The 14,083-nt window shown below is 43.0% G+C and overlaps 1 protein-coding gene across 4 annotated transcripts in view; it reads left to right on the top strand.

The window, feature by feature from the left end:
- alpk2 (alpha-kinase 2) overlaps window positions 1-13,638 on the top strand; it is an 85,210-nt gene extending 71,572 nt beyond the window's left edge. For 2 of the 4 annotated variants that reach the window (XM_072251749.1, XM_072251751.1), the window contains 2 exons: window positions 4,235-4,283; window positions 13,292-13,638. In XM_072251749.1, coding sequence (XP_072107850.1) covers window positions 4,235-4,283; window positions 13,292-13,565 — 323 coding nt within the window. In that variant the 3' untranslated portion in view covers window positions 13,566-13,638. The remainder of the gene's footprint in view (window positions 1-4,234; window positions 4,284-13,291) is intronic. The other 2 variants (XM_072251753.1, XM_072251752.1) reach the window with 2 other exon arrangements.
- Window positions 13,639-14,083: the final 445 nt, after the last annotated feature.

Here is a 14,083-nt window from a genome sequence, read left to right as displayed (position 1 = left end):
GCAACCCTCCAATCCTCCGGAACCTCTCCCATCCCCATTGATGATGCAAAGATTATCGCCAGAGGCTCAGCAAGCTCCTCCCTCGCCTCCCATAGTAGCCTGGGATACATCTTGTCAGGTCCCAGTGACTTATCCAACTTGATAAAAGCTCCAGCACATCCTTTCTTAATATCTACCTACTCAAGCTTTTCAGTATGCTGTAAGTCATCTCTTCAGTCACCAAGATACTTTTCTGTAGTGAATACTGAAGCAAAGTAGTCATTAAGTACCTCTGCTATCTCCTCTGGTTCCGTACACACTTTTCCACTGTCACACTTGACTTGTCCTATTCTCTCACGTCTTATCCTGTCACATCTTATCCTCATGCTCTTCACATATTTGAAGAATGCCTTGGGGGTTTTCCTTAATCCTGTCCGCCAAGGCCTTCTCATGGCCTCTTCTGGCTCTCCTAATTTCATTCTTAAGCTCCTTCCTGTTAGCCTTATAATTTTCTAGATCTCTATCATTACCTAGTTTTTTGAACCTTTCATAAGCTCTTCTTTTCTTCTTGACTAGATTTACAACAGCCTTTGTACACCACGGTTCCTGTTCCCTACCATCCTTTCCCCCTCTCATTGGAACGTACCTATGCAGAACTCCACACAAATATCCCCTGAACATTTGCCATATTTCTTCCGTACATTTCCCGAAGAACTTCTGTTCCCAATTTATGCTTCCAACTTCCTGCCTGATAGCCTCATAGTTCTCCTTACTCTAATTAAACGCATTCCTAACTTGTCTGTTCCTGTCCCCCTCCAATGCCATGGTAAAGGAGATAGAATTGTTATCACTATCTCCAAAATGCTCTCCCACTGAGAGATCTGACACCTGACCAGGTTAATTTCCCAATACCAGATCAAGTACAGCCTCTCCTCTTGTAGGCTTATCTACATATTGTGTCAAGAGACCTTGCTGAACACCTAACAAACTCCACCCCATCTAAACCCCTCAATCTATGGACATGCCAATTGATATTTAGGAAATTAAAATCTCCCGCCACAACAACCCTGTTATTATTATACCTTTCCAGAATCTGTCTCCCTACCTGCTCCCTGATGTCCCTGTTACTATTGAGTGGTCTATAAAAAACACCCAGTAGAGTTATTGACCCCTTCCTGTTCCTAACTTCCACCCACAGAGACTTCGCAGTTATTTAGAGATACAGTGAGGAACAGGACCTTCTGGATCAATAAGCTGTAACCCACCTGTTTAACCCTAGCCTAATCACAGGATAACTTACAATGACTATTACCCTACTAACAGTACGAGCCGGAGCATCCAGACGTACCCCATGCAGTTCTTGGGGAGAATGTATGAAATCCTTACAGACAGCACTGGATTTGCACTCTGAACTCCGGAATGCCCTGAGCTGTAATAGCGTCATGCTAACCGCCACATTACCGTTGCTCCCCATGTTACCAGTGCATGTTATAAATACGTATATTTTTTGGGGTGACGCAGTTTCAGTGTGCAAGAGGGGTCAGAATCAAATGGAAGAGTCACGCAACACAAAATCAGGCCTTTTGCTCCACGGTATCCATGCTGGCCTACTGTGACCATTCTGGCCATCAAATATCCATCTAGCCCAGGTAAAGGATCACAACCTGAATCATCTCCCTCCGTAGATACGCCATCATCTACTGAGTTCCTTCGGTAGTTTCTATTTTGCTGCAGATTGCTGGATCCATCATCTCTTACGTTTCCGAGTAGCTACCTACACTAAAGTATATTTCACAGTACTCAGCCCATTGCCTTCCATACCACAGTGTCTCATCCGAATAGTATTTAAGTCTTGTGACAGTATCTACTTTCACCAACAACTTGGACAGCGAGTTCCAAGTTTCAGCCGCTCCCTTTCATAGATTAGCTTTAGTTGTCACGTGTACATTGAAGCATAGTTGTATCAACAATGACCGACACAGTCTGAAGATGAGCTCGAGGCAGCCGGCAAGTGTGCTCCCGCCTCTGGCGCCAGTGTAGCATGCCTACAACTTACTAACCCTAACCGGCGTGTCTTTGGAATATGGGAAGAAACCAGAACACCGAGAGGAAGCCAATGTGGTCACGGATGGAATGTACAAACTCTTCACAGACAGCAGGAATTGAATCCCGATCTTTACGCTGTTACAGCACCAGCTACCTGCGTTCGGTTCCCACCACTGCCTGTAAGCGTTTGTATTTTTTCTCAGTGACTGTGTGGGTTTCCTCCAGATACTCTGGTTTCCTCCAGCATTCCAAAGACATACAGATCAGTTAGTTAATTGGTCACATGGGTGTAATTGGGTGGTGCAGGCTCGTTGGGTCAGAAGGGCCTGTTGCTGTTACTGTATCTCTAAATAAAAATCAATAAATAAGTAACCAGTACGCTACCATGCTTCCTTACTATGCCATGTTGCCTCTCCAAATCCCTCTTAAATCTCTCCGTTTACTATAAACCTATGCTCCTTGGCCACAGACCCACTTGCTGAGGGAGAAAGCTTCTCACTATTTACCCTTCATAATTTTGAATATTTCAGTCAGGTCCCACCCCCCAACCACCTTTTTAGACCCATAGAAAACAAACTCAGCCTATCCGGTCTCTCTGCAAGGCTGAAATGCTCCATTCTAGGCAACATCCTTGTAGATCTTCTCTGCACTCTCTTCAGTGCAGTACTGACCATCCTAGAGTGGTAGAGCCATACAGCATAAAACAGGCCCTTTACCCCACTCTTCCATGATGACCTGTTAGATCCATTTGGCCCATACCCACCTGAACCTTTCCTGTCTACATACTGATCCAAATGCTTTTGAAATGCTGTTACGCAGCAACCACAAATGCAAACAGTCCTCCAACCGTAAGAAGTACAGCACAGAAACAGACCTTTCGGCCCATCTAGTCTGAGCTGACCTGTTATTCTGCCTAGTCAAATTGGGCCGCACCTGGATGATAGCCCTCCAAACCCCTGCCATCCATGTACTTTCCTAAACTGCTCTTAAACCTTGCAACTGAACTTTCATCCACCACTTCCACTGGCAACTCATTCCACCCTCTCACCACCCTCTGAGTGAAGAAGTTCCCCTTCATGGTCCCTTTAAATATTTCACCTTTCACCTTTAACCCATGGCCTCTGGCTGTAGTCCCACCCAACCTCAGAGGATAAAGCCTGCTTGCATTTAACCTATCTACACTCCTCATAATTTTGTATACCTCTATCAAGTCAACACTTACTTTCCTACACTCTAGAGAATAAAGTCCCAGCATATTCAACCTTTCTCAGTACCTCAGGTCTTCAAGTCCTGGCAACATACTTGCATTCCTTTGCACGCTTTCAATCTTATCGATATCTTTCCTGGAGCTTTAACATATTCAATCCTTCCCCATGAACCGCAGCCTCCATGTTCTTATATTCTGTCCTTAAATGCCATGAGTTTCAGTGATTTAAACCATAAGACCATAAGATATAGGATCAGAATTGGGCCATTTGGCCCATCGAGTCTGCTCTTCCATTTCATCATGGCTGTTCTATTTCCCCCTCAGCCCCAATCTCCTGCCTTCTCCCCATATTCCTTCGTGCCCTGACAAATCAAGAAACTATCAACCTCTAGCTTAAGTATACCCAATGGCTGCACAGCCGCCTTTGACAATGAATTCCACAGATTTACCACTTTCTGGCCAAAGAAATTACTCCTCATCTCCGTTCTAAATGGCCGTCCCTCTATTCTGAGGCTATGTCCTCTGGCCTTAGGCTCCCCTTCCACCATAGGAAACATCCTCTCCACATCCACTCTTTTGAAGCCTTTCAACATTCGATAGGTTTGAATAAGATTCCCTTCCCCCCCACCCCCATTCTTCTGAATTCCAGGCCAACAAACGCTCCTCATATGACGAGCCTTCCTATCCCAGAATAATGTTCGTGAACCTCCTCTCTAATGTTAGCACAATCTTTCTTAGATAGGGGGCCCAAGACTGCTCGCAATGCTCCAAGTGGATATACTGGTTAAATAGCTCCCTCAATGCCACGAGTTTCACTGATCAGAGTTCCAGTGCGAGATCGGAGCTTCACATTGGCATGTCTTTGTGTTTCAGACTAACTTGCATTATCACCAATTTTTTCCCCCCAGCATTTTGTTAATTTCTCCAATTATTTAATGGGTTTTTTTTTTTGCTTGATGCGATTTGTAAAAGAACTTTGCTCTTTCAATTGTTTTTCTGTAGGTGTAGGAATGAAATTAACTGATGTTGGAATAGCAACATGTCAAAAGGGGTAAGTGAAGAAAAGAAAGGGTTGTTGTATAGAGCAGCTTATTCTCTGTATCTGATTGCTGATGCTTCAATAACCCTTTCTCTGTTGCTAGGCAAAGACAGAGTATTGCCAGTAATCATCAGAGATTCTGCAGATGCTGAGAATCTTGAACATGAGCAACACACATCAAATGCTGGAGGAACTCAGCTGGTCAGGCAGCGTCTATAGAGGGGAGTTGTTGCTCAGGCCAAGACACTTCATCAGCACTCCTGATGAGTGGTCTCAGCTCAAGCAGGGGTTCCCAATCTGGGGTCCACAGACCCCTTGGTTAATGGTAAGGGGTCATCGCATTAAAAAGGTTGGGAACCCCTGGACCAGCCAGAATCAGAATCAGGTTTAATATTACCAGCATATGTCGTAAAATTTGTTAAGTCAATTGTTTATTCCTCTCCAGAGACGCTGTCTGACATGTTGAGTTCCTCCGGCATTTTGTGTGTGTTACTAGTAATTTTACTCTGTATAATTTGGGATGAAGATCTCAACCTGAGTTAGTAAGTTATAACCTTTAGTTATTAGAATAAAAACAATAATTTCACAAGTTTTAGTCTTTTGTATAGATTCATTGAAGAAATCCTCTACTTTCATGCAGTGGTTCCCAATCTGGTAGGGACCCATGGTATAAAAAAGGTTGTTTTTATGGGTGCACAGTTGTCATGAACCATACAGATACACAGGCATATTGTAGTGTGTTGACCTTGAACACACAACTCAAATGCTGTTTCCCCAAAGCCTACTGTAGCAAGCTGTGAAACTGAACGATATGTTTCTGTAATCAGAAAAAATATTTTTATGAGATCTTACTGGACTGTTTTAAAAACTTAACTGATGCACTGGAAAATAAAGAATCTCCCTTCCCACCTGATCTAATGTGCTATCAATCATTGACATGATATCCCATACCTGATATTTGATGTCTGACCCTTGATACATTTTAAAATAGCCTAACAAACCCTCCACCAGCAAAGCCAATTACTTAAGAGTTATAGAGGCAGAGAACACCACAGCACAGAAACAGGCCTTTTGACCCTACTAGTCCACGCTGGACTATTATTCTGCCTAATCCCATCGACCGTCACCCTTGAGCGTAGCCTTCCATACCCTTCTCACTCATGTACATATCCAAACTTCTCTCAGACGTTGAAATTGAACCCACAACCACCACTTCCACTGGCAGTTAGTTTCACACTCTCACCACCCTCTGGGTGAAGAAGCTGCCCCTCATATTCCCCTTAAATATTGCAAAGAAAGATTGACAATAAACATTGATTACCAGCATTGCCCATGTTTGGAGGAAAATTCTAAAATTTGGTACTTCACCTAATCAAAGGACCTCCAGCACCCAGGGCATGCCCTTTTCTCGCTGTTGCCGTCAGGTAGGAGGTACAGAAGCCTGAAGGCACACACTCAGCGATTCAGGAACAGCTTCGTCCCCTCTGCCATTTGATTTCTAAATGGACACTGAACCCTTGGACACTACCTCACTTTTTTAATATATAGTATTTCTGTTTTCGCACAATTTTTAATCTGTTCAATATACGTATACTGTAATTGATTTGGTTATTTATTTTTTATTATTATTATTTTATTTTGTGTTTTTTCTCTTCTATATTATGCATTGCATTGAACTGCTGCTGCTAAGTTAACAAATTTCACATCACATGCCGGTGATAATAAACCTGATTCTGATTCAAACGTTGGCAGTTCCACATATTTTCATTCTATTTTGTACAACTTATCTGCAGTTCTTTTGCATATACAATACTGTGCAAAAGTCTTAGGGACCCTAGATTTGTTATATAGTTTCAGATGGTACAGCCTCCACAGACCCCTGATCTCAACATCATCGAGGCTGTCTGGTTTTACCTGGAGAGACAGAAGCAAGTGAAATAGCTAAAGTCTGCAGAAGAACTGTGACAGGTTCTCCAAGATGCTTGGAACAATTTAACCAGCCTTGGGAGTGCTTGTGTATGAATCGCAGAATGTTGGCTTGCAGGTTATTAAGAAGGCAAACGGAATGTTGGCCTTCATTGCTAGAGGGATTGAATTCAAGAGCAGGGAGGTCATGCTGCAACTATACAGGGTACTGTTGAGGCCGCACCTGGAGTACTGTGTGCAGTTCTGGTCTCCATACTTGAGGAAGGATATACTGGCTTTGGAGGCAATGCAGAGGAGGTTCACCGGGTTCATTCCAGAGATGAAGGGGTTAACCTATGAGGAGAGCTTGAGTTGTCTGGGACTATACTCCCTGGAATTCAGAAGAATGAGGGGGGATCTTATAGAAACATACAAAATTTTGAAAGGGATAGATAAGATAGAAGTAGGAAGGTTGTCTCCATTGGTAAGTGAGACTAGAACTAGGGGACATTACCTCAAGATTCAGGGGAGAAGATTTAGGACGGAGATGAGGAGAAACTGTTTTTCCCAGAGAGTTGTGAATCTGTGGAATTCTCTGCCCAGGGAAGCAGTTGAGGCTTCTTCACTAAATATATTTAAGATACAGTTAGATAGGTTTTTACATAGTAAGAGAATTAAGGGTTTATGGGGAAAAGGCAGATAGATGGAGCTGAGTTTACGGACAGATCAGCCATGATCTTATTGAATGGCGGAGCAGGCTCGATGGGCCGGATGGCCGACTCCTGCTCCTATTTCTTATGTTGTTCTGTATGTTCAGCCGATTTTCTTATAAAACTGCAGGACAGTGTACCTGAGGGAATTGAATCAGTTTTAAAGACAAAAGATGGTCACACCAAATATTGACTTGATTTAGTTTTTTACTGCTAACTGCAATTTGTAGTAATTTTTTTGATATTTGGACACTTTTCATTTCATTATTTTTGAAAGCATCTTTGCTTTACAGAATATTTTTACAAGTGCCTAAGATTTCTGTGCAGAACTGTATATGACAGGATTATAATTCTAATTAAAATTTCACCTCCTTTCAGCCCAGATATAACCAGTAAATAATTGAACTAGTAATTCTAACATGTCTGATGTTCATGTATTCACATAATATAATACACATTAAAAATGTTAGGAATATAGATTGGAACATTCTGCAAAGTGTAGTACTTCCTCTCGAGGGATCCCGCATCTTACACATTGATGTACAGTACATAAATAATGAGGTAAGAACTCATTTGTATGTGTGGTATACAAATCCATCTGCTAACAGTAACACCATTGTAGAACATAGATTACATCACAGTGCAGACCCTTCGGCCCACAATGTTGTGCCGACCCTTTAACCTACACCAAGACCAATCTAACCCTTCCCACCCACATACCCCTCCATTTTTCTTTTATCCAAGTGCCTATCTAAGAATCTCTTAAATATCGCTAATGTATCTGCCTTCACCACCACCTCCGGCAGTGTGTTTCAAACACCTACTGCTCTCTGTGTAAAAACCCTGTGGTAGTTGTCCATCATGTCCGACATTGGCAGGGAACCTGTGCAGGGGAGTTTTTAAAGTGGAAAAGCCATTGCACTGAGGCAGTTCCACTCCCGTGTCCTCAGAAGTCCAGGTCCAGTGCTACAAACTAGCGTCACAAGTTAAGGTCTTGCTTGGTTGCAGTGGATGCTCTGTGGAGCGTTATAATGCCACCTTCCTGGCCGTTGGTTCTCACTGTAAGTCTCACTCACTCTGTCCACTGTAGCTGACCTCGCATGCTAGGATATGTATGTCCCTATCTCACCAGGGTATGAGGCTGCTGGCTACCCTCACCTGTTTTAGACTACCTGTTGAAGCGGTGGAACCAGAGATGCTACCACTCCCCCGGATGCCCCATACACCCCTCTCCCCTAAACTTTCTACTTAATGCCTTGAAGTTATGTCCCCTTGTATTAACCATCTCCACCCTGGGAAAAGGGACAAAGTATAAAAATAGAAATCATGGGGGGATGTTTAAATATTGTCCAGAAAAATCAAATGCAAGGGTGGCCCAGATGAGGAGTTCATAGGTTTTCAGATAAATTTCTTAGACTTGGCACTTTATGGAGCTAAACAAAGGGATTGTTATTTGAGCCCAGGTATTGTGCAACAAGATAGGATTAATAAATAACCCCATCATGAAGACATGCCTAGGTTACAGTGAACAAAATACGACAGAATTTTTCACTCAGCTTTCGGAGGGAGGACTACTCCAAAACAAGTAGTTTAAACTTAACCATAAATAATTATAGGGGTATGGAAGCAGATATAGCCAAAGTGAACTGAAAAATTCACAAAGTTGGATTGTTCCAGACACGCAGAATAGATTCTTTCCAGTTATTTTAGCAACAAAAGCACGTACCACCAGGCTGAAGGACAGCTTCTGCCCTGCTATTGAATGGTTCCCTACTATGGAAAAAATTGGACTCTTGACCTCACACAAGTTACAAGTTAATATTAAAATAATTTGCACTTAGTGTAGTTCAGGTTTAGCAAAGTTTTCAGAAGGGAAATACTCCTTGGCCACCTTATATTTTGAAGATATAACAGTCCTGTGGATAAAGAGCAGCTGGGGTCACAGAATCATGGAGAAGTCCTAACCTATTCACCCCTTCCTCATATCTCAGGTCCTCCAGTCCTGGCAACATCCATGTAAACTTTCTTCGTACTTTTTCAACCTTGCTTGCATCTTTCCTGTAGGTAGGTGACCAAATTAGGCCTCACTAATGTCTTACGTGATTTCAACATAACATCTCATCTCCTGTACTCGATAAAGTTGCTGGTGAACGCAGCAGGCCAGGCAGCATCTCTAGGAAGAGGTACAGTCGACGTTTCAGGCCGAGACCCTTTGTCAGGACCTGACGAAGGGTCTCGGCCTGAAACGTCGACTGTACCTCTTCCTAGAGATGCTGCCTGGCCTGCTGCGTTCACCAGCAACTTTGATGTGTGTTGCTTGAATTTCCAGCATCTGCAGAATTCCTGTTGTTTCTGTACTCAATACTCTGATTTGCGAAGGCCAATGTGCCAAAATCTTTCTTTACAAAAAATACATAGTTTGCCCTATAGATTTCTAAAATGCATTTGAAAGGAGTCACATCAAAGATTAATCCAAAAAAATAAAAGTCCATGGTGTATGAGAGATTATCATGATAAAAGATTAACTAGCTAACAGAAAGTAGACCTAAATTGACCCCTTCTCTCTGTTTGGTAAAATGATACCTGTGGTATGCCATGGGGATCAGTTCTGGGGGGATTAACATCTATAATCTCTGGTAAATAACTTGAGTAAAGGCATTAAAAGGCATGGTTTCTAAATTTGCTGATTACACAAAGGTAGGTGGGAAAGTAAGTTGTGAAGTGGACACGAAGAGGCTACTAAGAGATTGGGTAAGGGGAAAAATCTAGCAAATAAAGTAGGAGATGTGATTTTTTTTCTTCTTGGCAGAAACTTTCTTTTTTAAAAAAAGCATTATATGTAAATTATGAGCAGGTACAAAATTCTGAGATTTTGTCTGGGGGTCCTGGTGCATGACTTGCAATGGTCGACCATGCAGGTGTAGCAAGTAATTTGGAAAGCTAACTGATTGGTATTCAAAATGATGAGAGGTATAGATATGGTAAAGGTAGAGGTATACAAACAAAAGATAGAGGCTTCTTCCCTTTTGCCATCTGATTACTGAATGAAAATTGAACTCAGGAACATTGCCTCACTGCATTTTTATTTCCTATTTTTGCACTATTTATTTAACTATTATATATATATATATATTCACAGTATTTTCTCTCTATTATCATGTATTGCATTGTACCATTGCTGCAAAGGTAACAAATTTCATGATAAATAACAGTGATATTAAACCTGATTCTGAATTACAAAATTGTGAGGGGTATAGATAGAGTAAATGCAAGCAGGTGTTTTCCGCTGAGGTTGGGTGGGACTACAAGTAGGGGTCATGAGTTAAGGGTTAAAGGTGAGAAGTTTAAGGGGAAACTGAGGGGAACCTTATTTGCTCAGAGAGTGGTGAGAGTGTGGAATGGGTTGCCAGCACAAGAGGTGCATGCAAACTCAATCGACATTTAAGAGAAGCTTGGATTGGTACAAGGATAGTAGGAGAATGGAGGGCTATCGTCCCGGGGCAGGTTGATAGGAGTAGGCAGTTTAAATAGTTCAGTACAGACTAGATGAGCCAAAGGGCCTGTTTCTATGCTGTACTGTACTTCTCTATGACTTTATGACTGTTATTAATTAATACTGTGGGAAATTAATATAAAAATAATAAAATCATGCTTGAGTGGCATGGCTGATTGGTGAGACCACCTCTGGAGTACTATGACTCAAGAGATTCTGCAGATGCTGGAAATTTTGAGCAACACCAAAAATGCTGGAAGAATTCAACAGGCCAGGCAGCATCAACGGAGGGGAATGAACAGTCAAATTTTCAGACTAAGATCCAAGATCAGGACTTCATTAATGTAGATGTTTTTAAAACTTTTTGAATTCTGCTGGAGAAGAGCAAAACTGAACATGCCATCCTCTCAGATGAACAGCCATCAAAGGCCATCCAGAGTTCAGATTGGGAAATGTGTTTTTGTGGAACTCTCTGAGGGATACCTTAGGCCAGTTCTCTTCCCATTAGAAGTGCAACAGCGCCTTATAGTGACAGCTATATGCTATTACAGGTAGAGCAATAATGTTTTAAAGAAACTCCGGTTGGCGGAACTGGTTCTCACACTTAATAACTTCTCTTTTGGCTCTTCCCACTTTCTTCAGACTAAGGGTGTAGCTATGGGAATTCACATGGGACCCAGCTACGCCCACCTCTTCGTTGGTTATGTGGAACAGTCTGTGCTCCAGACCCATTCTGGTACTGCTCCCCAACTTTTCCTTCGCTACATTGACGTCTACATTGGTGCTGCTTCCTGCACTCATGCTGAGCTCGTCAATTTCATCGACTTTACTTCAAACTTCCACCCAGCCCTCAAATTCACTTGGTCTATCTCGGACACTTCTCTCCCCTTTCTCGATGTCTCGGTCTCCATCTCTGGAGACAGACTGTCCACTGACATCTTCTACAAGCCCACTGACTCTCATAACTACCTCAACAATACCTTTTCCCACCCCACCACATGCAAAAATGTCATTCCCTATTCCCAGTTCCTCCATCTCCGCCGCATCTGCTCCCAGGATGAGACCTTCCGTTCCAGGACAGCTCAAATGTCCTCTTTCCTTAAGGATCATGGTTTCCCTTCTACCGTCATCAATGATGCCCTCACCCGCATCTCCTCCATTTCCCGCACTTCGGCCCTCACCCCATCCTCCCACCACCACAACAGGGACAGAGTTCCTCTTGCCCTCACCTACCACCCCACCGGCCTCCGGATCCAGCACATTATCCTGCGCAACATCCGCCACCTTCAACAGGACCCCACCACTAAGCACATCTTTCCCTCTCCACCCCTCTCCGCTTTCCGCAGGGATCTGTCCCTCCGTGACTCCCTTATCCGCACGTCCATCCCCACTGATCTCCCACCCGGTACTTATCCCTGTAAGCGTAAGTGCTACACTTGTCCCTACACCTCATCTCTTGCAACCATTCAGGGCCGCAGACAGTCCTTCCAGGTGAGACAACATTTCACTTGTGAGTCTGTTGGGGTCATCTATTGCATCCGGTGCTCCCGGGGCAGCCTCCTCTACATCGGTGAAACCCGACGCAGATTGGGGGACCGCTTCGTTGAGCACCTCCACTCCGTCCTCCACAACAGACAGGAACTCCCGGTGGCCACCCACTTCAACTCTGCTTCCCATTCCCATTCAGATATATCCATACATGGCCTCCTCTACTGCCATGATGAGGCTAAACTCAGGTTGGAGGAGCAACACCTCATATACCGTCTAGGTAGTCTCTAACCCCTTGGTATGAACATAGAATTCTCCAACTTCCAGTAATTCCCTCCCCCTCCCTTTCTCTATCCCTGTTTCACTCTACACCCTCCCCCAGCTGGCTATAACCTACCTCATGGTTCCGCCTCCTTCTTCTACTACCCATTGTTTTCAGGGCTATGACGTCAATGCTTCCCCTCCCCCACCCCTTTGTCTTTCAAATTACTGGTCTTTCAACTGAAGCTACAAGCATTCTTCAAATCCTTCCCCATCTTTCATTCTTCAGTCCTGACGAAGGGTTCCGGCCCGAAACGTCGACTCATCGTTTCTAACTGATGCTACCCGACCTGCTGAGTTCATCCAGCGTACTGAAAGTGTCGCTTTGATCACAGCATCTGCAGATTATTTTGTGTTTAAAATTTTTAAAGATGCAAGTCTTCTGTAAGACAACACTTCTGACCCAATCTGATAAATTCGAAAGTTTCCAGGTCTACACATCTCAACACCACGAGGATTTAACAGCTGGGTCAGTGCACAAATTGCTTTTCCAAACAAATTTATCTGCTATAATAAAAGGTAATTTTAAAACAAAAGATATTTTAGATCATGTTGCAAACTTGTTGTTTTGCAGGAGCAGTACAGCGCAATACATAAAATGTATAATTTATAATAAAAAAATATATATAAAAGAAAAAATAAATAAATAATGCAAAAATAGAGATGGGTTTATTACCTGTTCAGAAATCTAATGGCTGAGGAGAAGAAGCTGTTCCTAAATCATTGAGTGTGTGTCTTCAAGCTCCTGTACCTCCTCTCTGATTGTAGTGATAAGAAGTCATGTCCTGGATGGTGAGGATCCTTAATGATGGACACTGCGTTGCTGAGACCTTGTCTTTTGAAGATGTCCTCAATGGTGGGAAGGCTTGTGCTCATGGTGGAGCTGGCTGAGTTTACAAACCTTTTATTCTGTTCAGTGGCCCCTCCATACCTGCTGGATTGGACAGTCCACTATATAACATTTGGTATGAAGGTATAGGTATGGAATTGGGTAAATGAAAGCCAAGCAAAAAATAGATCGAGATTGGTGTGGCTGCGGAGGTTAGGATATCACTGACAGGCCCCATAAATTGTAATCTAATATCACGTTTATTTTTTCTCAGGTACAAAGGATTTAAGGGAAACTGTTCTGTTACCTTTATTGACCAGTTCAAAGCTCTTCATCAGTGTAATATATACTGTAAAATTATGGGTCTGAAATCTCTGAACTTGTCTCAACACAAGCCCAGGAGGAATCCACCGATGAAGACACCACTGAAAAAAGCAGCCCCAGGTTCAGCAAAGAAAATGCTACTGAGCCCAACAAACACAGTAAGGAACTTTACGTCTCAGGCACAAAGCATTCCTGGAGACAGAGGCATACACAAATATTTATAATACCTGGAATCATTCATTTCTGCTTCCTTTTGAGCTTTGTATCTTTTAACTATTGTAATAAAGTACATAATTTTCAGCGACAGTGCTTTTTGTCAACTTTATTTAAAAAATTGCATGTCTGACATTTAAGAGACTACTGGACAGGTATATGGAGGAATTTAAGGTGGGGGTGTTATATGGGAGGCAGGATTTAAGGGTTGGCACAACATTGTGGGCTGAAGGGCCTGTGCTGTGCTGTACTGTTCTATGTTCTATTAACTCTATCAATCCCACAGTAGGAGTGATGGGAACACAAGGCAAAGAAGTTAAATGTGCCACTCATTTCAGTTCTACTTCCCATTCTCATTCTGACATGTCAGTCCATGGCCTCCTCTACCGTCACAATGAGACCTCACTCAGGTTGGAAGAGCAACACCTTGTATTCTATGTGGGTAGCCTCCAACCTGATGGCGTGAGCAACGATTTCTTGAACTTCTGGTAATTGCCCCCCCCCCCGCCCCCACCAGCATTCCCCATAC

The sequence above is a fragment of the Mobula birostris genome, chromosome 3, assembly GCF_030028105.1.
Source record: "Mobula birostris isolate sMobBir1 chromosome 3, sMobBir1.hap1, whole genome shotgun sequence".
Lineage (NCBI taxonomy): Eukaryota > Metazoa > Chordata > Chondrichthyes > Myliobatiformes > Myliobatidae > Mobula > Mobula birostris.
Note: the sequence above shows the minus strand (reverse complement) of the source record. Positions and strands in the feature narration are given on the sequence as shown.